The sequence below is a fragment of the Sebastes umbrosus genome, chromosome 9 (genome assembly GCF_015220745.1).
Source record: "Sebastes umbrosus isolate fSebUmb1 chromosome 9, fSebUmb1.pri, whole genome shotgun sequence".
Classification (NCBI taxonomy): domain Eukaryota; kingdom Metazoa; phylum Chordata; class Actinopteri; order Perciformes; family Sebastidae; genus Sebastes; species Sebastes umbrosus.
The window spans coordinates 18,802,059-18,823,666 of record NC_051277.1 but is presented as its reverse complement, the minus strand read 5'-3'; the positions used below and the strand labels follow the sequence as shown (position 1 = coordinate 18,823,666).

At 39.2% G+C, this 21,608-nt stretch overlaps 1 protein-coding gene and 1 long non-coding RNA gene across 4 annotated transcripts; both read right to left on the bottom strand.

Moving 5' to 3' along the window:
* Positions 1-2,265: 2,265 nt before the first annotated feature.
* Positions 2,266-7,072, bottom strand: LOC119493939. Its single transcript, XR_005208054.1, has 3 exons — positions 6,893-7,072; positions 2,590-2,666; positions 2,266-2,472 (listed from the first exon to the last, which is right to left on the bottom strand). It is a non-coding gene; the product is annotated as an uncharacterized LOC119493939 (long non-coding RNA).
* Positions 7,073-9,892: 2,820 nt separating this feature from the next.
* ubl3b (ubiquitin-like 3b) lies at positions 9,893-19,891 on the bottom strand. 3 transcript variants are annotated; one of them, XM_037780405.1, is made up of 6 exons: positions 19,723-19,891; positions 19,031-19,144; positions 14,087-14,195; positions 13,376-13,462; positions 12,547-12,624; positions 9,893-11,489 (listed from the first exon to the last, which is right to left on the bottom strand). In XM_037780405.1, the coding sequence occupies exons 2-6, from the start codon at positions 19,055-19,057 to the stop codon at positions 11,437-11,439; spliced, it is 354 nt and encodes a 117-aa protein (XP_037636333.1). In that variant the 5' UTR covers positions 19,058-19,144; positions 19,723-19,891; the 3' UTR covers positions 9,893-11,436. The 3 variants fall into 3 exon arrangements, with proteins under 3 accessions (XP_037636333.1, XP_037636335.1, XP_037636334.1); XM_037780407.1 differs by having other exon boundaries at positions 19,031-19,154; positions 19,723-19,870; XM_037780406.1 differs by lacking the exon at positions 19,723-19,891 and adding an exon at positions 19,332-19,588.
* Positions 19,892-21,608: the final 1,717 nt, after the last annotated feature.

The window sequence follows — 21,608 nt, the reverse complement described above, 5'->3', positions numbered from 1 at the left end:
TGTTTTATGAGATGTAGAATATAGAATGATGTAGAAGTGTCCTCCAGGGTGTGTCAGTACGCCGTGACATCACTGCTGGGTGTGGTTACAGGTGCATATGACAAACTGTATTTACATTTATCAGCCAGGCTTGACTATCCAGAGTCAACATTGTGACTAGTAAGAATTTTTATTCAAGATATGTATAACGTTAGAGATATCTGCAATCATGATTGGTCAGAATTAAATTGTAGACATGTGAAACTAGAATTACAACTAGTCAGAATTCAGTTTCAGATATCTGTAATTAACATTGCGGATATCTGCAACTGAGTAGTAGGTATCTGTAATGAGAAACCCAATACACATGAATGGCAAAAGTAGTTATTCAAGTGTTACTATTCTATTCAATTGGAGTTTTGAAAAAATTACATTGAGGATAGGTGCAACAGACTTGAAACTTTCAACCAAAACTGGTTGACTGCTGGTGTCTTTAGTAAGTCTTTAATAACAGGTGTTGAACAGATACCTTTAATTTAGTCTGAGTATATTTTCTCTCTCCAGGCGATTTAACGTCTCTACAAGCTTCTTTCCTGCGTACAGTGTGTGTTGCTGTCACTGTCTCCTCATGCGGGGGCCATGTATCCAGATGGTGTTGGTGAATTATGAGCCTGTGACTTGGCAGGGTGTTGAATGACTGTCAGCTTAAAGAGCGCCGGTTCACCAAATCCACCGCAGAACCAAAGGAACTCCACTCATCCGCCAAGTCCCAGATGCCCTCTAGTCACCCACAACAAACACCCCCAGGACGCATCAGAGGTTTTAACCTGAGCTGCGCTGTCCCCTCGTATTTAGATTTTTTCTTCCACTTTGCACAACTATTATTGCATTTTGCACAAAATCACCCCATAAAAACTAAACCAAGAATGCTCGTTCTTTTCCAGCTCTCTGTTTCATGGTTGACAGCTGCCTGTTACAGCTCCCAAGTGTAATAAGAAGGTTCACTGGAGCAGTTTGGGCTATAAGTGCCTTGCTCAAGGTTATTTCACTTCTTCGCAGTGAAGATACAAAGCCGCAACATAAACAAGGTTCTCTACCTTGTAGGTAGAGCTGAAACGATTTCTTGATTATTGATTACTAGATCGACAGAAAATTGTCAACTCTTTTGATAATGAAGACATTTTTCAAGAAAAAAACCCAAACATTTCAGCTTTTCTCTTTTATTTTATTGTAAATTTAAAGGTCCCTTAAAATGCAAATTTTAGGTTCATACTTGTATTTTGTGTTTCTACTACAACATATTTACATGTTGTAATGTTAAAAAAAACAATTTTATTTTCCTCATACTGCCTGCCTGAATACGTATACCTGTATTTACCCTCTGGCTTCGTCCAAAATCGCATCCTATGCATTATATACTCAATATGTGTACTCTCGATCAACATACTTTTGTGTGAATAAACAGTAGTATGTATATTTTCCGGACGTACTGAGCAGTAATTCACGTCGTCACTTCCTGAGAGCCTCCTTGCCTGTTGGAGGCGTGTAACCATGGTAACCCGTACCAACCTCATGTGACCAAAACGACAGTTTGTATTTAAAATATACAGTATATTACACCTAGCAAAGTGAAATCTTATGCTTACAGTTTAATTGAAGCATAATCAATGTTACAGAGCTGTCCGTCAACATCTGTTATGAACGTCGTCAGTACCCCTTTGCATTGTGGGATATTTATGTCGCCGTACTTTCCAGCATTGCATACTGTAATATTTCACTGGAAATAATATTCAATTCACGTACTATTGGTTTCATACCAAGGTTTCAGACATGCTAAAATATCTCACATATGGTTTAACATACTAAATAATTTGTTAGTATGGAATTTCGAACGCAACCACTGTCTGAAACGCTCCGTTTTCGCGCATTTCAGTGGAATTGCATTGCTAGGCAACAGCTTGGGTCCATGTTTACTTACTGTCAGCTGATGTCATTCACAAACACTGCAACCGGAAATAATCTGGGACACATTGAGAATGTTTCCGTTTAAAATTTTAAAAGTTTATATATTGTAGATTTGTGACATCACAAATGGACAGAAATCCTGACAGCTCATTTAAAAGCACAGTTTCCGATTACGAGCTGTGTGTATTTCTCCATGGATTGAGCGTTTCAGTACTTTCACATTATCATTGTAGCACTTAAACCTGCTCTATTATTAAAAAAAAAGACATGAAAATCTCACTTTTTACAATATGGGACCTTTAATATTTTTGAGTTTTGGATTGTTGGTCGCAGAAAACAAGACATGTGGTGACTATAGGAAATTATAAAGTTGCATTTTTTCACTATTTTCTGATATATTTTCTGCCCTACTTGTACTCTGCAGTGACCTCAGATTACATTTGTTCCAGAAACCGATGCAACAGCAGTGCAGACTGTTTAGGACACAGTCAGCGAGCTCTTTCCCATCTAAATCATATCTTTCTCTTCCTGTATATAAAACAAAAATATGGAAACAGTGAGTGAGTTAAAGCACCACAAACAGTGTGAACCTGCTGCCCATAAATCAGACACCTGGCAGCTCTATAACAATGGACTCCACCTGACCTTTCCTTGTTGCTGCTCTCAGCACCAGAGCTGCCGCCGCTGTTGCTGCTGCCGGGTGGTGCGAGTCCCCGGCAGGGCTGAAGAAATGATCAAAAGAAAAAGAGGGGGAAAACAATAGCAATTAATTCTAATCACGTCTCAGAGTACGGTTTATTACATCTGGCTGTTGTATCACAGAGCTGATCAAAAAGCTTGATGAAGAACATGGAAATAAACAAGACACAAACACATTGAGGAGGTGTTGTGGGTGGTGGAGTTGATTTCTTGTGGTTACTGAGCTGTGTTTCTTTGAAAGAGTCGCCCAGGCGCCATGTGACAGACAGATGGAGCGTCGAGTCGTGACTCACAAAGACACTTGATTCAGCACTGCAGTGACCGAGCACAATGAAGGTTTGAAAGAGTACAGAGACGAGCTCAGAAGACCCGACTCTGTCTTATCGGTTATAGCCTAATATTGATGAAAAAGACAGATTTTCTCAGCCAGCCCCCTCCTTCACATCTTTTCCTCACTCCTCTCTTTGTGAGGCCTTCCCAAAGAGACGTTGGACTTATTCCACCCTCATTTCTTTATTCATCTTCCAAGTTAAGGTTTTTCTCACTCCGTCCTCTTTCTGCTAACTTTGGCTGCAACGCCGGGAAACTCCAAAACGTATCCAACAATGTTATTCAGGTCGAGCAGGGTAGAAAGTTAACATTCAGCTTTGTCTCTGCGGCCTGAGCGTCTCCCAGCTCTCCATCATCCGATACTCTCTCATTGGGTTGCAAACGGTGTCAGATTCAACTGGGTTAAGGCGTGGAGAGCCAGAAATGCTTTGCATGCAGATGGTGAATACAAAGACAGATCCCTGACAACCTGGGTGCGAACACACATTAATCAACCCCCAAATGCAGATTTCTGTGGTTTTCTCTGTGGCCGTGGAGATGTAAAGGTTGCTGCTACAGCAGCATGTGCAACATATTTGCTGCGCCCCACATGGTAAATGGCGCGTGGGAGCGAGGCCAGGTATCTTAATCCCCATCACCCTCGGGATTCCCCACCAAGAGATCCCATTAGTGAGGATAAAAGCTGTAATGTAGTCCGGAGAGGCTCGGTGGACTTGTGGTGCGCTGCAACCCCCACAGGCCAGCGGTGACCTCCATGTGATCCCTCACTAACTGGAATTACAGCTCCGGCTCCAGCAGGCAGTGTAAAAGAGCAATGAACTGTAAAGCATGTGGATGTCTTAATGAACAATATACACACAGCAACAAGTCCAATAAAGGGCACCTATAAATCTGAAAGGAGCAGCAGTATTTGCAGATACCGTAGAAACCGCTTCAAACACTCGAGGGCCTGCAGTGTGGGGGGGAGGACGTATTTTAACACTAAAAAACACATTGAAAAATAATGTCAGTTGTTTGGAATGATGCTCTGTGACGCCACAGGGCTATAAAACTGCAGAATTTGTAGCTCTGTTTGTCTAAATGTGTTTTTAAGAGAGGGAAAACGCAGTCGCAGGTTGAAACGGAGGTATCTGAAGGGAGAAAACTGGTCCACATTCTTCTCAGACATACAGTACAGCACATAGCCCTGGGTCAGCACCTGGTGTCACTGAGCAATAATCACACACAATGTGAACACGTGAAGTAATTCAACAACTAGATCCGGTGATCGGGAAATTTATTCACTTTAATGATGTCTGGAGAGCGATCAGAGCGGGTGTCGGAGTGTGAAATCAAAAGAAATCAGAGACACCTGAACGTAGATTGCTGAACGTAAACAGGGATGAAAAGAAAAAGGACTGATGATCACGTGTAATAAAAGACGAAGCAAATGGAGCCAGCTAATGATCAATTTTCATGATTGCCAAAATGTAAATGATGGTAGAGTTACATTAATCAACATAAGAGGGAAAACAACCCGGGGCCGAGCAGCAGGAAAACACTGATTACATAAAATATGATGATCGCTATAATCAGGTTTCAGATCCAAGTTATTACATCACCACAGGTACACAAACAAACTGTAATCAGTTGTTTGTAATGAGTGCGGCCGACTGCATTCGTTCTGGCCTCAGTTCGGTGTGTAATTGGTTTAGTATGTTTTCCTTCATAGTTTATTTTGTGCTTTGTGAAACTAGAGCAGGAAAGTTTGGTCAGAAGCCAGTGCCCTCGAGTAAACACTCGTCCCAACCAAAACAATGAGGACACAGTTTCCTGAGCCAAGAAATCGCAGAGAAACGTCACTGTGAGAGAAAAGATATATGAATGTTTATGCGTCTTCCGTGAGCTATGTTTCCTGAGCAGAGGATACTGTAATCATTTGTGTTTCAAAAATGGATCTATTGGCACTGAGCTGATCATTACTCAGTACTTGATTACTGTTCCTTTAACCCCTTGGGCTCACGTTGAGCTTTGATGTTGATAATTATTGTCAGTAACACTTCAGATTACAGCCTGTGTCTTTACATAAATGAAATACTTACTGGGAACCTATACTGGCACAAATGTGTAGATACAGGGGAAGAAGACAAGAGGTTAGAGAATAAGGAGGTAACAACTTTGTGTTTAAAAGCAACTTATACTGAATTGTATTGGCTCTACATACAAGTAATAAATAAATACAGGAGTAAATATGTACAAAGAAATAAACTAAGGTGCAGTTGAAATGTAAAAATGTAAAGATAGTGTACAATATGTACATACAAAGTAACTGTAAGTATTTTAGTGCTATGAAGTGCAGTGATATTATTACTGGATAACGAGGCAGGTAAATGGGGTGACAGTGGTGATATTATTATGGAGTTAGTTGTGATATGATTTATTTCAAAATTAACTTGGGAAACAAAAGACATTTAGTCTGAGCCTGAACCTTGGAAACAAACTTAAGATGTTGTTCTTTTGTGAATGACATTTAAGACTCTACTCCTAAAGTTTAAAACATAACATTCAAGGATTTACAGGTTTATTTGTTGTAGGGCTGGGCAATACGATGATATATATTGTCAAATGATATATATATATATATATATAATTATTTTTTTTCTATATCGTTTCTATCACGATATAGGCTAGGCCTATATTTATTATATATTCTCTACATTTTTTCACTTAAAACTGTTCATTTTGCAAGTTATTAAAATGAGAAAATACTTCTCATTTGTCAAGTATTTAATTCACAGGAATATACAAAAATAGGCTTTACCATGTGGTTATTTCATATAGACTATTTATTTATTGAATTACCAGAAAACGTGCTATATCGGGATATATATCGTTATCAAGATATGAAATGACCTATATCATGGAAGAGGATTTTGGCCATATCGCACAGCCCTAATTTGTTGCATACACAAGTCAAATAAAATGTGTAGTCAAATCCAATATGGTGTGCTCCTAACATTGTGCTAAAAGTGTGAAAATAGGGATTAGAAACAAAAAGTAAAATGTATACAGTATATGCCACAAATTCAAATATGAAATGTGCAGGACGGTGCAAACTATTGCAGAATTGGATGCGTTCCAATACCAATACTACCATACTATTTAGTATGCCAGAAAATTATTTAGTATGTCCCAATACGTAGTATGTCAAATGCAGTGTGCCAAAAATACCAGAATGTCCTACTACATCTGGTCATCAGTATGCAAGCCAGCATGCTTTTGTGGCTATTCTGACCCACAATCCTCTGCACAGCGGAAGATACGTCACATCGACTGAGCCACTGAGAGAGCATAGACAGCTCAATGACAGATAGCAAGAGGGTCAAAGTTCAATGCGCAATGTTATGACAATATGTCCCAAATGTATGCATACTGCATGCAACAGTACGGACTTTATGAGGGCAGCTGCAGTAAAAGTGAAAAGGAAAAGTATTCGGTTTGGAACGCAGAGCTAGACAAGACCGAAGACGTACAGAAGTCAGAGTTCACCACCCTGACGGCCTGAAAAGAGAAACTTTTTCTGAGTCTCTCTGTGTTGGACTTGTTGTTACAGATATGTTGCTGGAAGTTGTAACAGTCTGTTATTGCAGTGATGAGGTAATACATGATTTCTTCATGAGCCAGAAGGTTTGGCCATTTCTTGTTCACAGAGGGCAACAGAGGACTCTGATAGCAGTAAAATATGTTGACCTTAAATTTCCCATCCCCTCCTCCTGCTGAGAAATATTTGTGTATGAGTTCTGGACGTTTCTTTCCATCTCTCCCTCTCTTGAGCACAGATATTGTTGTCAAAGCTGTGGCTTTTTACAGCAGCACATTACAAGGAACTGAGGGCCCATCTGGTAAAATAAACAGTCAAATAAAAACGAGGTTAACTGACCTTCTGTTACAGCGTGGTTATGGAAACACTAAAGCTTTAACACCTCCTCCTCCTCTACACACACCTGGTCAAAAGTCCACGTCCCGGTTATGATCCCTTCATCTGGAAACAAAGAGTCACATAAACAAGTGTCGTTTCCTTCAATTAGGAGCAGAAAGGAGGTCCCGAGATGAAGAGAGACAGCAGCAGCTTCTGGAGTCAGCATGAAAGCTGCTCATTTGCTAACAGCCTGCTGGGTTAATTCAACCCCTGCATGAGTGTGTATGTTTTCACACTGGCCTACTGAACTCTTTCATTTCAGGCCATCAGAGGACCTCTGGTGTGGACAAATAGACTGAAAGGAATGCACACATGATAAAACACATGCAGAGTCATGACCGCACATTCACACTTTATCACGAACACTGAAGTCGATCCTTTCCAATACCTTTTTATGTCAGATTCCTGTGATTTTAAATGTCAAGTAAAGAGTCAGTGGTATCAGTAGCCTGTCCTCCGTCTACTGTATGGGCCCGGCTTTATGTGTGTGTGTGTTCACAGCTGGTTTTAATATAGGAGGAGCTGGCAGATATGAAAACGGTCAGAAGCAGTGAAGGGAAAAAGGGATTTAGAGCTAGAAACCATAACAGGAAAATAACACATATATCACAACCCCCTGTTGACTCAGGCATTCACATACTTTTCTATAATCAGTCTATACTTAACCCCAGAGTTTAAATCAATCTAAAATAAAAACCATAATAGCGAGAACATTCTTTCTTTCTGCAGCGCTCGTGATCATTAAGTTCAAGATTCAAGAAAAGTTCAAGAGTTCAAGAAGATCAATAAGGCGTCATTAAGTTACGTTCCATATGGAACGTAACAAAACTATCAAAACACCTTTACACTCACTTTGAACTGTAGTTCAAATAACTAAAAGGGGTTGTTCTGAATAATCAATATTTGCTCTTTCTTGGGGCGGCAGTAGCTCAGTCCGTTGGGACTTGGTTTAGGAAACGGATAAGCACCAGTTCAAGTCCCCATACGGACCAAGCATGGGGACTTGTAGCTGGAGAGATGCCAGTTTGCCGCCTTGGCACTGCCGATGAGCCCTTGAGCAAGGCACCAACCCCCCAAAAACTGCTCCCCAGACTCTGTATAGTAGCTGCCCACTGCTCTTAATGTACTAGGATGGGTTAAATGCAGTAGCTAAATTTCACTGTGTACAATGTGTGAACATAAAATTGGATTTACATTATCAACTATATTTTGAAAAGAGAAAAAAAAGAATTGTACTTATAACGTTTTTTACAAAATGGATTTTGACTTCACTACTTCGGTAAAACCTTGACAACTAATTAATCTTTCCTCGAATCAGTCCTCATCAGAGTACTTTCATACCATACTTGACACACCAACACAAGCACTACTTAAGTACTGTTAAACTCATGTACTCACACACAATACTTGTACTTGAGCTGGATTCTTACTCTCTAAAGTGCAGGACGTAATACTGCCAAAGTGGGAGTGAAGCCCTCCATATTACCAGGACTGTATGGAGTAGCTGAGAGTAGACAGCCCTCCAGGGACAGACAGTGAGTATTGGTTTGGACCGCAGCACACCCAAGAAACTGGCTGCACGCGTGCTTTGAGTCATGTCGACCGCAGAAAGCAATTCATCCTGCAGAAGCTCTCGATGTGGTGAACTTAAGTAGCAAAGATCTCAACAGATTGCCTCCCTGGACTCCCATTTAAACACTGCTGATCACCTCTGGATGATCCTGTTTACACTTTAAACACTGGTGTCAAAAGCAGTTCAGATAAGAGCAAGCGGAAAGTGTGAAGAGACGTAGAATGACAAGTCGTTTCAACACAATAGCACAATAGATGTGGCTTGACTGCACTTTTCCTAAAGCACACTGCCAGTGTCAACTGGAAACCTGGACTTCTTGCAGCTACTCGTCAGGAGCAGATTCCTAAAGGCAGACAGGAAGAAAGCTGCTGAAAAATCAGATCAACACAAAGTTATGACTATATTACAACAACACATGTCCACTGACTTCACATTATCAGTAAACTGTCCACAGATATATTTTGACTCCTTTAAACACGTACAGCGTTTTTAGATTGTTTCGGTCAGGTGCTTCACACAGACTCAACTTGTAAATACAAAGTGACCCCTTTTGAAACAGAAGACAACAAATTATTTACATATTGTCCTACTTTAACTTGTATCAGTGCTTTAATAGGTACAGCCAAAATAAAAATGTATATTATGTCCATCCACCAGCCCAACAAACACAAACACACACACACTCATTAGGCTTACAGAGAGACACCGCCACCTAGAGGTACATAAATAAAACTACATGTAGTTTGATCATTAAAGTTGGAGACAGAAAAAGACAAATTCTTTAGGGCTTCAACTAATGATTATTTTCTCAATTAGTATATAAAATGGTTAAAAATGTTTCCCAAAGCCCAAGATGACGTCCTCAAATGTCTTGTTTTGTCCACAACTCAAAGATATTCAGTTTACTGTCATAGAGGAGGAAAGAAACCAGAAAATATTCACATTTAAGAAACTGGAATCAGAGAATTTTGATCTTTTTTTTTCTTAAAAAATTACTCAAACTGATTAATCGATTATCAAAAATAGCTGGCGATTAATTTCATTGTTGACAACTAATCAATGCAGCTCTAAAATTCTTAGCACGCTTGTGTGTAATTGCTACAGATTTCTTACTGATCCTTAACCAATGACGAGTGTTATGATCCCCCTGTCTCCTGTTCCTCTTAATCATCTTTGATGGTTTAAACTCCAAAGATAATGAATTTACAAACCAAGGCGAAACAAGACCCTTTGACTCTGGGAATACTGAAAAATGTAAATCGCAGTTTTTCAGACGTTTCAAAGAACAAAAGATTATTCTTTTTAAATGAGCGACATATTATTCGATAATGAAAATAACCGCAGCCACAGCTCGTCTTTCAGAAAAAGTAAAAAGTACTCAAGACCAGTTGCCTTATTTAAAGATTTATTAATTTATAATACAAGCTTTTATGTAGACCACATTGCATTTTAGTTTTTACATTTATTCATACTGAGCTAAACTTCATAGCAGTGACATTGATTGACAAAAACACAAACCAAAGGACACTCAATGGAAGGAATCAAAAGGTTTCCGACTGTTTCTGAAGAAACCGCAGCCCATCAACACTCCCAGTGCACCACCTTGTTTTTTTTAAGACCACATGCCCTCACCAGTCCTCATACAGTATGCCACGTGCATCACACACCCTCAGACACGCTCACACACACACTCACCCACACTAAAATTGAACAAATACCTATACACAAGATAAAAATCGATATATTTAAATTTCAATATTAATGATATTACTGAATTTCACGATAAAAGGCAAACAAGAAGTAAAGACAGCATCCAAATGAAAAGGAGGTGAAACGCCACCAAAATTTTTCCTTTTAACTTTTCATCCAAAGAGGGAGAAACTCTCCCGCTGCCTCGTCCTCAGTGTCCAGTAGAGGGGGGTCTCACACCGACGACACGCCTTCTTCCCATCTTCAACCGCTTCTTCTGTCTGCATTTAACTGGCCCGCCGTGACGGCTCCCGTTACGAGGGAACATCGACGGCCTAGTCGATAAAGTCAAAGCCAGAGGTTCGAAACCTGATGGCACACAAGCAACCCACCGAATCCTCCGACTCCATCTTTTACAAGTCTGTTCCCGTTTCTCGTGGACCTGAACGTCCCCTCAGGTGTTTCCTCTTCCTAATAAAAGTCTCCTTCTCCATTGGTCCATTTCGAGGAACAAACAGGTGTAATGGCACGAACGCCACTGGTGCTGATACAGACCGACCGGTTCAGTTAGTGAGAAACGGTCTCATGAGGAGGAGGATGGCACATTTTCTACCACGTGGGGGAATTAAGGTCTGTTCCTCTGACCAAAAAAATAAAAAAGCCATTGGGGAAAAGATGAAACACGATAAACATTTCTGAATTAACAAACTGGTTAAGTGCAATGAGAGGGTTAACACCATTCAGTAAGACCTGGGGAAACATCCATGTGACTAGTAGGGAAGGGTAATAGCCCACACATCCTTTATAGCAACTGTGTCCATGAAGAGCGAAGACTTCCCGGGTCTTTTCCACTACGTTTGACAGCTCTTTAAATCTTGTCCAGCAGCAGACGGGTCCGCGAGGGAGCGTTTCATGGCATGATCTTCAAATAAAAAGGAATAACTACAGCAAATTCTGCCGACACAGTAAAAGTTTGGGGGGGCAAAAGGTGAATATATTGGCACAAAAAAGCCTCAGATTGGACAAGCGTTCAACCAAAGCGGGTGACGGCCCCAACCAGACTTCCTGTGATTTATTCTAAATCCACAGCTGACAGGATGACAGGCAGGAGAGAACAGGGTGTTTGCATGTTTAGATGTTTGTGTTATGGTTGTGTGTGTGTGTGTGTGTGTGTGTGTGTATATGTGTGTTATGTACTGTATGTTTGTGTGTGTGGTTGGGGTAGGGGGTTGTTTCTGTTGCTTTACAAGAGGAGACAGCAGTTGCTCTCTGTGGTTTTTTCTCTGTTCCTTTGACCTATAAAGAGAGGATGGCAGAGACATGAGGTGAGATAAAAACAACCAGCTGAAACTAGAGGAAAGCATGTATCGCTCTACAGACTCTGTGCGTGGGATGAGGATGAGGTTAGCAGCGGCAGCAACCAACGCCCACTGCATGATGTATATGAAAGTTCAAAGAAAATGGACCCTGAAACAGCAACTTCCGCTCTCCGCCAGGACAGACACACTGCACTTTTGCCGCATTTCAACCAAGAAGTTCCTTCAGCCCATTGTTGTCTGTGTTTCCATAGCAAAGGTCAATACTAGAGTACTTCCTTGTCCTGTGAATGAAGTGGTATACGAGTTGAAGCAGCAGTGCTGTGTGTGTGTTTGACCAATCAGTGATGGTTATCCCTGCAAACCCCACTCTGTAAGTTCCTGTACTTTCAGAAAGTACTTCTCCCCGACTAAGGCGTTTTGGGGGGTAAAATGTCCCCAGAACCTAAATTGGACCCTAGTCAAAAAGCGATGAGTTCCTCAAAAGGCTCCTAGTTCCTGGTGAAGGTTCCTGCGGTTGAAAGGGGGCTTTAAAAAGGGTAATTACACCCTTAAATCCCGCTAAAACAGAGTGAGGGAGCGACGACTGTTGGAGGTGGAGGCGTACAGTACACAGCCGTAGCCCTGATGTTTGTCGTGGCTGTTCGTCAGCTCAAAAATCTTGCTAAGCTCTGAATACAGAAGTTATCCGTGAGCTCGTGTGTTGCGTTTACTGCGACTGAAGAGGAATAAATCTTGTTCATGTATGACGTCAATTAAGTCAAGCTAATGCTACCAGCAGCTATGTGTGAGAGGCACAAAGTGGGGCTTCAGGCAGGATGTTTGTAATGAAACTGTTTTTGGTTGCCTTAGCTTGAAATGTTGCTGTTGAACTGAGCTTCAGTAACTTAACTTCGTCCAAAGTGAGCTTAACCACTTCAGCTTTTTTTGGCCCAGGAGCAGCGGAGTTCGCAGGCCTGCAGCAACCAAAGTCCCACACGATACCTCGTCCTGTGTGATGATAACAATATTATACAGATAAAAAAAAAGATCCTCACCATGGGAGTTGGGCTCTGGAAGAGTCTCTCTGGCAACCAAGTGCATGACGGTCGTTCGGCCCGGGGGTAGCTTCAGAGCTTTAAACAAGAAAATACACCTTAAATTCAGACTGGCAGAAGACTGGGAGGTGAAAGGAAATACCTTGACTCCAACAGATGTGTTCATTTAGTCGTATCCTGCATCTGTGATACTGAATTAGGCCATACTACTGTGTATGATGTTGGTGCTCCAATGCATGCATTCATTTCAATTCAATAAAACCTTTTTTTAAATGATTATATTTGGCCATTTATTGATTATATCATTTTATAGAATTCTGCAGTTTAACCTGTCGTCTTCGTCTCTATTGTTTAGTATGACTATAATACACCTAACCAGATGGTTGTATTGGGTGGTGATGGTGAAGCATGTGTGTATGGGTATATGTATGTATACCTCCGTTTGTATGCGTGCATGTATATATTTATACACATTTATGTATATATATTTGTTTTTATCACCTTTTTTTACCCCTTAACTATTTTATCATGATTGATATGTTCTGTGATGTTCCGTTTTAACAGTTACCTTATTGTTTTTACATTAGCTACATTTATCCGCTTTTATCTTCTTGTTTAGCACTTTGTGACATCCGTTTTGAAAAGTGTTATATACATTTATTATTATGATTATTATTATTAATATAATTATTATCATTTGCCTGTAAGCCTCCGGAGAGCTTTATGAAGCCTCAGCTACAATCTTATGAGCTGCATTTTGTCAATTTCCAGGCGTGTTTTTAGTAAGATGGACAGATTAAGGTGTCCTTGTTCAGAGGTGGTGTCTTACCTCCCAGGGTAACGTTGCCATGAAGGAAGCGTCCCTGGAAGATGAGGCGCAGTATACTGGGACTGCTCACCCTCTCCTCCTCCCATCCTGTTGGAGAGCAGAGAAACAACACTTACTGTAGCCCAACCAACACTGAATCTTTGAGGCCAATACTGATATTGATATATAGACATTTAAAAAACACTACATCAGCCTGTTTTATTTACATAAAACACATAACATAAATAAGATTCTTGATACAGGTCACTTAGACTTGTTTGTTTTCAAAATTGTGTCCAAGATATATACTGAGCAATATATTCCAGTTAAAAAAAACAACTTTAAATCAACTGTAATCATGACAGTTTCTAAATTATCTTAAACCTTGTTTGGCATCTCTGTGCTGCATTTTCTTGTTACTTATCAGCTGCCAATATATACATTGATGGCAATATATCTGCAATAAGTCAATATCGATGTATTAGGCTGGTTTATTTATCGATCTAGCTCTATTGTTTACTGTCACTATGTACACCATAATACTGTTATTACCCATCCGGTTGCTTCTGACTTCTTAAAAATTAATTTAGACTTTTAATAACAGTGAATTAAGGTTTTCATTACAGGCATTGAGTAGTAGCAGGCCACAAAGAATACTGACATAGCAAAGGAAATAATTAAACCAAACGAGTCAATTATTACATTTGTAAACTGAAAGCTATAACGACGTACCTTCAGGCCAGTTCTCAAATACATGCTTGGCGATGTCTGTGGCCGAGTCATTCGGGGAGAAAGTGAAGTCTTGCGTTTTCCCACTGACCAGGATAAGGCGGAGGTGCACCTAAAACAAAAAAACAAAACAGCTTAGTCGTAGTCCATAGACATGTCGTACAAGCCGACACCAAACTTCCATTAAAGTTCTTCTTAATTAGTTGTGGTGGAATCCCTCCACTTCCTCTAACCTCGTCAGACATGAGGTGACCTTTAGAGGGCTGTGAAGAGACGGGCATTCCAGTCTAATTAGATTTATCCACACCAGATCTCCACCCTCTGACTGGACGACTTCATTCACTGAGGGCTTACACTGAAGTGAGCCCCTGTTGCCGGAGACGACAACAGATAAGGGTGGGGCTGACGGGGGAACACTGGCCCTTTAGTTCCAGGGTGCTGCGAGCTCCTCTCCGGGCTGTCGGCCTAATGCGATAACCCCAGGTGTCCCAGACAGCTCTGGGCCATGTTATTAAATTTACATGGCCAGTGCGTAGCCCCGAGGGGGACTGTGCATATGTGTGGGAGGGTCTTTAACAGTGGGGTTTCCTCCAAATTTTATCCTCCGGGCAACTACACAAAACCAATCTGTTAGAAAAACCCCACAAAAAATAAAAATTGAGCTGCTTGTCCAACATGCCTTGAAAGCCTAAATATTACAGGAACATCGGGAAATGCATGTGGGACGCTCCACACTTGTTCTACTACAAGATTATATCACATATTTATTGTGCATGCAAGGCACAAAAACATGTAAAAGTTCCAACACACATTGTAGTAGAGCTGACACAGTTAACTGATTAAATGATCAACATAAAATGCACCTATTTTGATATTCAACTCATTCATTTGTCAACTTCCAACTTCTCAAATATGATGATTTGCTACTTTTCTTTGTCTGTGTGAACCTTCTTATGTGGAGTTTTTTACCACACAGAAAAAAACCCAATATAAAGTAGGTCTGTCGGAGGTTTTAGCGGGCTCAGTTGTAAAGCTAGAGTGAAGATACTAGTATCCTATGAAACTAGAAAACCTAAAGAATCCAGTGGTACCTGTCAGGGTTTCTGTACAATATTTATCATTGTTTTGTGTTGTTAATTGATCTCCAATAATACACATATACATACAATTGCATAAAGCAAGCATATTTGCCCACTTATACATAATCCCCCAATTTTAAGGACAATGATCCTAAACATCAAGACAAACAAAACAAGGAGTTTTTTGGACCAAACGGTGGATCTCTTGACCGACCAAATCAATCACCTGACCTCTGTCCAAGCACGCTAAAGACCAGCATGAAATATGAAAGAAGTAAAGACTGTAAAGTTTCAACTGAAGATGTTGGAGCATCATCAGGGAAGACACCAAGTGGATGTCTGTGGGTCACTGACTTCAGGTAAAATAACGCCTGCACACTGACTCCAAACCACAAGTGTATTTAAATAGACAACGTTGGACCTTCGTCAGGTCAAAATGTCTAAAAATGGATACCACACCCACTTATACAGTATACACTGTACCAATAGGCTGATGGGCTTTATGGTGGCAGCTGTGGTTAACCAGGGTGGTATAAACATTATCATTGTTGGTGTATGTTGGATGTGTATGGGTTCTGGTTAAATATGCATCATTGCTTATCATCATGCACAATATTTGAATTCCATTTCACTATTTTGGATATGAGATCTTATTGATATACTTAATAGATAGATGTCTATTTAAATAAATGGTGGTTTGGTGTACTTCCAGCTCCTTCTCATGTATTTCAGGAAGTCACCAATAGCGAAGGATTTGCAGTCATGACTTTACATTTGAATTAATTTGTCCATTTATTTTATACTGTATGTATAGTCAGCTCCCGGTCAGGAATGAAACATCACTTTGACCTGAATTATTGATCCGTTCTGGCCCTTAGTCGTCTAATTTATGCTGCAGCAAGCCCTGTTCCTTATTAATCCATTAATCCATCATCTCTAATCAATCATGCCGCTACTCCAAAAAATTACTTTGGAGAAAAAAACATCTCATCAACTAAATCTTTCTACTGAGACATCTCTACTCAAGAGTCAGAATTGACAGATGGAATTAATTTTCCCCGACATTTACCCTTCTTCAAAAGGTGGGACATGAACTTTCCTTGGGTTCACAAATCTCAGAGGAGAGAACAAAGAGACTTAACCACGAGGTGTGACGTCAGGGAGGGACAACCCCACTCTCTGATCTGTTTACAAATACAATCCTCCCTCGGTGGTCCTCTGCCCTCCCCTCCCATCCCCTCCCCCCACTGAACCGAATAACCTCAATGTGGGGTTACATGCCCATGTCATCATTAACGAGCTTTGTCCCCTTTCCCGTCCCTATCCCTTTCATCCCCAACAAATAAAAACAAAGTCAAATCTGCCTGGTTACCCGTGGCAACATCCCGCATCACAAATGTTCTTGAGGTTCTCCAATCCAAAGAAAGACAGTAAATCCTTCAAACACTGTTATGAATTACTTTTTCAGGGTTACCAAAGGCTTATCTATTCTTGATGTTGGTCAAGTTATCTAAACACATAACCATCTACAAACTAACACCCCAGGGCTGCTGCAGAGAGAGATGATCCATTAAAGCCCACTCTGCATTGCTATGGGTTTTTACCTGATGTAGGTGTCGTAGATGGACATACAATAACATTTTTGTTTAAATATAATTTAAGACAATGTTCTGACTGAATATTATTAAAAACGCCCATCACAATTTCCAACAGCCATCTTCAGATGTCTTGTTTTGTCTGACCAACAGCCAAAACCTGAAAGATATTCAGTTTTTAATTATATAAAACAGAGAAAAGCAAAGCAAATCTTCACATTGGGAAGTCATAACCAGCAATTTTTTTTATTATTATTATTTTTAATAATTAATCAATTATCAAAATTGTTGCAGATTTATTTTCTGTCACTGGATTAACTGATTAATTGATAAATTTTTCCAACATTAAATGCCTCCCTATTACTCACAGTTGCACTAAAACAACTGATTTGTCTAATTGACCAACGGGTCATCCTAAAATTAGAATAGACATCTTTATTGTCCACTCAAGTGGAAATTTGTCCTTGGCTTCACAGATATACATACATTTAAAAGCTTCCTTTGCTATGGATTAAATTACATGAGATAAAAATAATAATAATCAGAATAATAATAATAAGTAATTGCCTGAGTGGCACAAACAGTTGGGATGAAAGTGCTAAAATTATTAACGATTAATACATATCTTAAACAGACATTATAAAAAAAACAGCAGCAGCCAAAAATATCTAATAAAATCATTTGTTAAGTAAGATGACAGAGGATGGAATAAAAGATATCTTAAAGATGTTTCTCGTTACTGTGGGTACCCTGTATCATCATCCCGAAGGGAGTTTTTCAAATTCATTAAACAGAGGATGTAAAGGGTTCTGAACTATCAATGTTATGTTAGTGTTAAAATGTTCCATCTTTGATAATCTATTAAACGTGCTAATCATTTATCAAGCAAAAACACACAAAATTCAGCTGGTTACAGCTTCAAAAATACAAAAAACTTGGTTTGTGAAATATTAATATAAAGTGAATTCTTGCAGGTGTAAAAGCAAGCAGCATGCCAGGTGTCATAATTAACAAAAAAATCATATTCGTATAACTTCTACTATCATTTGTGATCCATCTCTACATGTGTTGTCCATTCCTATAGTAGGGGGGCTGTGGCCAGGATTTATTAAGAGGGTACAATCAATTGGCGTCTAAACCTTGAAAGGAAAGTAGGGCAACGTTTTAACTGAGATTAGACAGATGGTGTTCACAGGAACAGCAGTCACTGTCCCAGCTAAGTGTTGTGGACGTTGGCTAATCCATGACACCCCCTCCTACTCCGACCCCCAAAACCCTCAATTATTTTAACTTGAGGAAACGTGTATGTAATGTTATCACCATAATAATCATGTGTATTATGTCTGTATATCATGTGTGACCAGGGTCTGAAATTAAGTTTTCTCCTCAGGCACCACTGTGGCAGGTCACTGAACAGTTCTACTAGCCACACAATTTTTTTGTCGATTCAATATATTGCGATACATTGCGGTACTGTAAGCAAGGCAATATATTGATTTTTTAAAAATCTTATTTTCATAGTATAAAAAATATACCGCCATATGCATAAAATCTGAGTAAAAGAAACATTTATTAACTTTTTTATGCAATCAGAATAGTAGGATCTGCATTTGCATTTCTCTTTGCAAATAAAATAAAGTATTGACTGAGTTAATCTTTGCTTGTAAACTATTAATTAGAAATCAATACAGAGTTTTTGAGAATCGATACAGTATCACAAAACATAATATTGCAATACTCCAATTTTCTTCCACCCCTAGTAAACACTGAGTCAATGGTAACAGAGATATATGTGATCTGATTTACACGTATTTAATGCTGGAACTGTAAATAGATTATTAGGAGTTAGTGAAACAGTAATTTATGCCACCTATAGTTACATCCAAATGTCCATCATGTGAATAAAAAGACTGAGTATTCCAGCTTTAAAGGGAAGTTATCTTGACAGTATTCTCTTCAAAGATAATGTGCATTGTATATATGTGTATAGCCTATATAGATTTTTTCACAGAGAAATATGGATCATGTAACCTTAATCACTGAATATTTTTTAATTTAGAAATTGCTTTTGAAAAATAAGTGAGGAAAACCTGCAGAAAAACTGGCAGGTGACCTGAAATGTTTACCTGCCACAGTCAACATTTACCCTGTATTTGGCAGGTGGCAGGTGCTAATTTCCTTCCCTGTGTGTGACAGACTACAATGCAGGCAACTTCATTTTCATGCTGCTGCTAAAAAAACATGAGAAAGGTGTCAGGCCCTGACTGACTCACCATATCAAGATCCCTCTGGGTGGTCATGGCTCAGGAAGGAGGAAGGAGGCCGTGGACGTGGATCAGAGAGGACAGGGCTGGTGTGCTTCAGCTGCTGGAGACGGGGCCAGAGCCCTAACACAAACAACACAACACAACAAACAAACACTGTGAAGAAGCTGCTTCCCACAGCCTGGCACCAGAACTGCACTGCACATAATCCCATTATTATCCACCGAGCTAACACGTCAGTCACATTACAGCTAACATCAACAACGCTGTCAATCAAAACCACAAAACAGGCACATGATTGATTAGCTACCTGAAGTATAAGTAGTGAACAAACAGGCTTTGATTAAGCTAATTAAAATAACAAACTGAGCGTGTCAGGCTGCGACAGCGACGAGCTTAGTAGCTTATATCTAACAGTTGACGTTAAGATAGCGGGCTAATGTCTCTTATTTTAGCTGGATTCAATCATCTTTGATAAGTAGAAGGCTTTAGTTGATGTTGTTAGTCAGCTAGAAGTGTGTCAGCCCAAAGGACACCGACTGGCACCGAGTTTCGTCCTGACAGATGTCGAAACTGATCGCTGCGAACAGGAAGGCTTCTAGCATTAGCATTAGCTGCTGTGTTAGCTTATGCTAATTCCGCTATCGCTGGCTAACTAACTATAAATGTGTAAACGGCAGTATGTGTGCCGTCGAGCTCACCTGCATCTGATGACTGTGATGAAATGTTGCATTCAGTAGAGTTGAGGAATCAGCGGGGAGCTCTCTTCATGAGATAATATCGAGTGTAGTTGGTTATCGTTGGTATCGGTGGTGGCTAATGGACGAGAAGACACCGGAAGTCAGCTGGTTGTAAACACAGAGAACCACCGCAAAGGTTTCTGGGAGTTGAAGTTCAGAATGAGGAAATGATCACCAATTATTTTTGTAATTCATTTTGTAATTTTTTTATTGAAGATAATTCATTTACAAATATTAATAATAATAATAATAAATAATAATAAACTTTATTTGTATAGCACCAGGAGACAATAATGCATACAGTGCACTTTCATAGACTAAGCTACTGAAGTTACCCTGCACTATATTCATTTTTAACAGTCTCTTCTGCACTATATTAACTTATTAATAGTCCTGTATCACAGCTGTTAACCTGCACTATATTCATTTTAAACAGTCTCTTCTGCACTATATTCACTTTTTTAATAGTCCTGTATCACAGTTGTTACCGTGCACTATATTGAGTTTTAACAGTTTTTCTTCATCTCCTTGTATTTTTATATCTGGTATATTTTTTTGAACTTTGTATTTTGCACTACTAACTTTTTTACTGCCTTTTTACTAACATGTTTTGCACTATGGAACTATGATGCTGGAAACTAGAATTTCCCTCGGGATCAATAAAGTTACTATCTATCTATCTATCTATCTATCTATCTATCTATCTATCTATCTCTCCAAACATAGGTACAAAGTGCTTTACATAAGATAAAAAAATGAAAACATCAAGATGAAAACAATACAGAGTAAAAACATGAATACATAGGCCAAAATAAAATGGGCATTGTAATCTAAACTCAATGCTTCTAACATACAAGGCACAATTGGATAGGAAAGATAACTTAAATTATAAAAAAAAAATATATATATAATAACAAAAATAAAAGAGGGTAAAAAATAATTAAAGGAACAAAAAATAAATGCATAAATAAATGCATAAATAAATGCATAAATAAATGCATAAATAAATAAATAATAAGACTGCACTCTTCCATAGTAGCTATAGGGGTCACCAATTAAAAACATTGCAGAAATCTTTCTGCTGCTTGATGTACTCTACTGCATTCAGAAACATGAATATGATGACTAATTTGATGTATTCCTCGTGTATTTATACAGTTAAAACGCCTGTAAAGCTAGTACATGATAGGTTATATTTAAATATAATTGCCCAAATTATTTCATGCTTGGGCCAAAAAAGACTCACCAGTTAAAGGTCCCATATTATAAAAAAAGTGAGATTTTCATGTTTTTTATTATAAAGCAGGCTTAAGTCCTATATAAATACTGTGAAAGTATCGAAACACTCAATCCACAGGGAAATACACACAGCCCATATTCAGAAACTCTGCATTTGAAACAAGCCGTCAGGATTTCTACACATTCGTGATGTCACGAATATACAATATTTAGACCCTTTACACAATTTTAAACATAAACATTCTAAATGTGTCCCAGTTTATTCCTGGTTGCAGTGTATATGAATGTCATCAGCTGACAGGAAGTACACATGGACCCAAGCTGTTGCCTAGCAACGCAATTCTGTTGCAATTCCGTCAAAATGCGCTAAAACGGAGCGTTTCAGACAGAGGGTAAATACAGGCATATTCAGGCTGACAGTATGAGGAAAATAAAGGTTTTTTTGAACATTACAGCATGTAAACATGTTCTAGTAGAAACACAAAATACAAGTATGAACCTGAAAATGAGCACAATATGGGACCTTTAAGAAGACTGATAACGAAATGTAGGCTAGCTTTTAAAAACATTTCCTTGACAGTCACATATACATTAACATGCCTAATTAG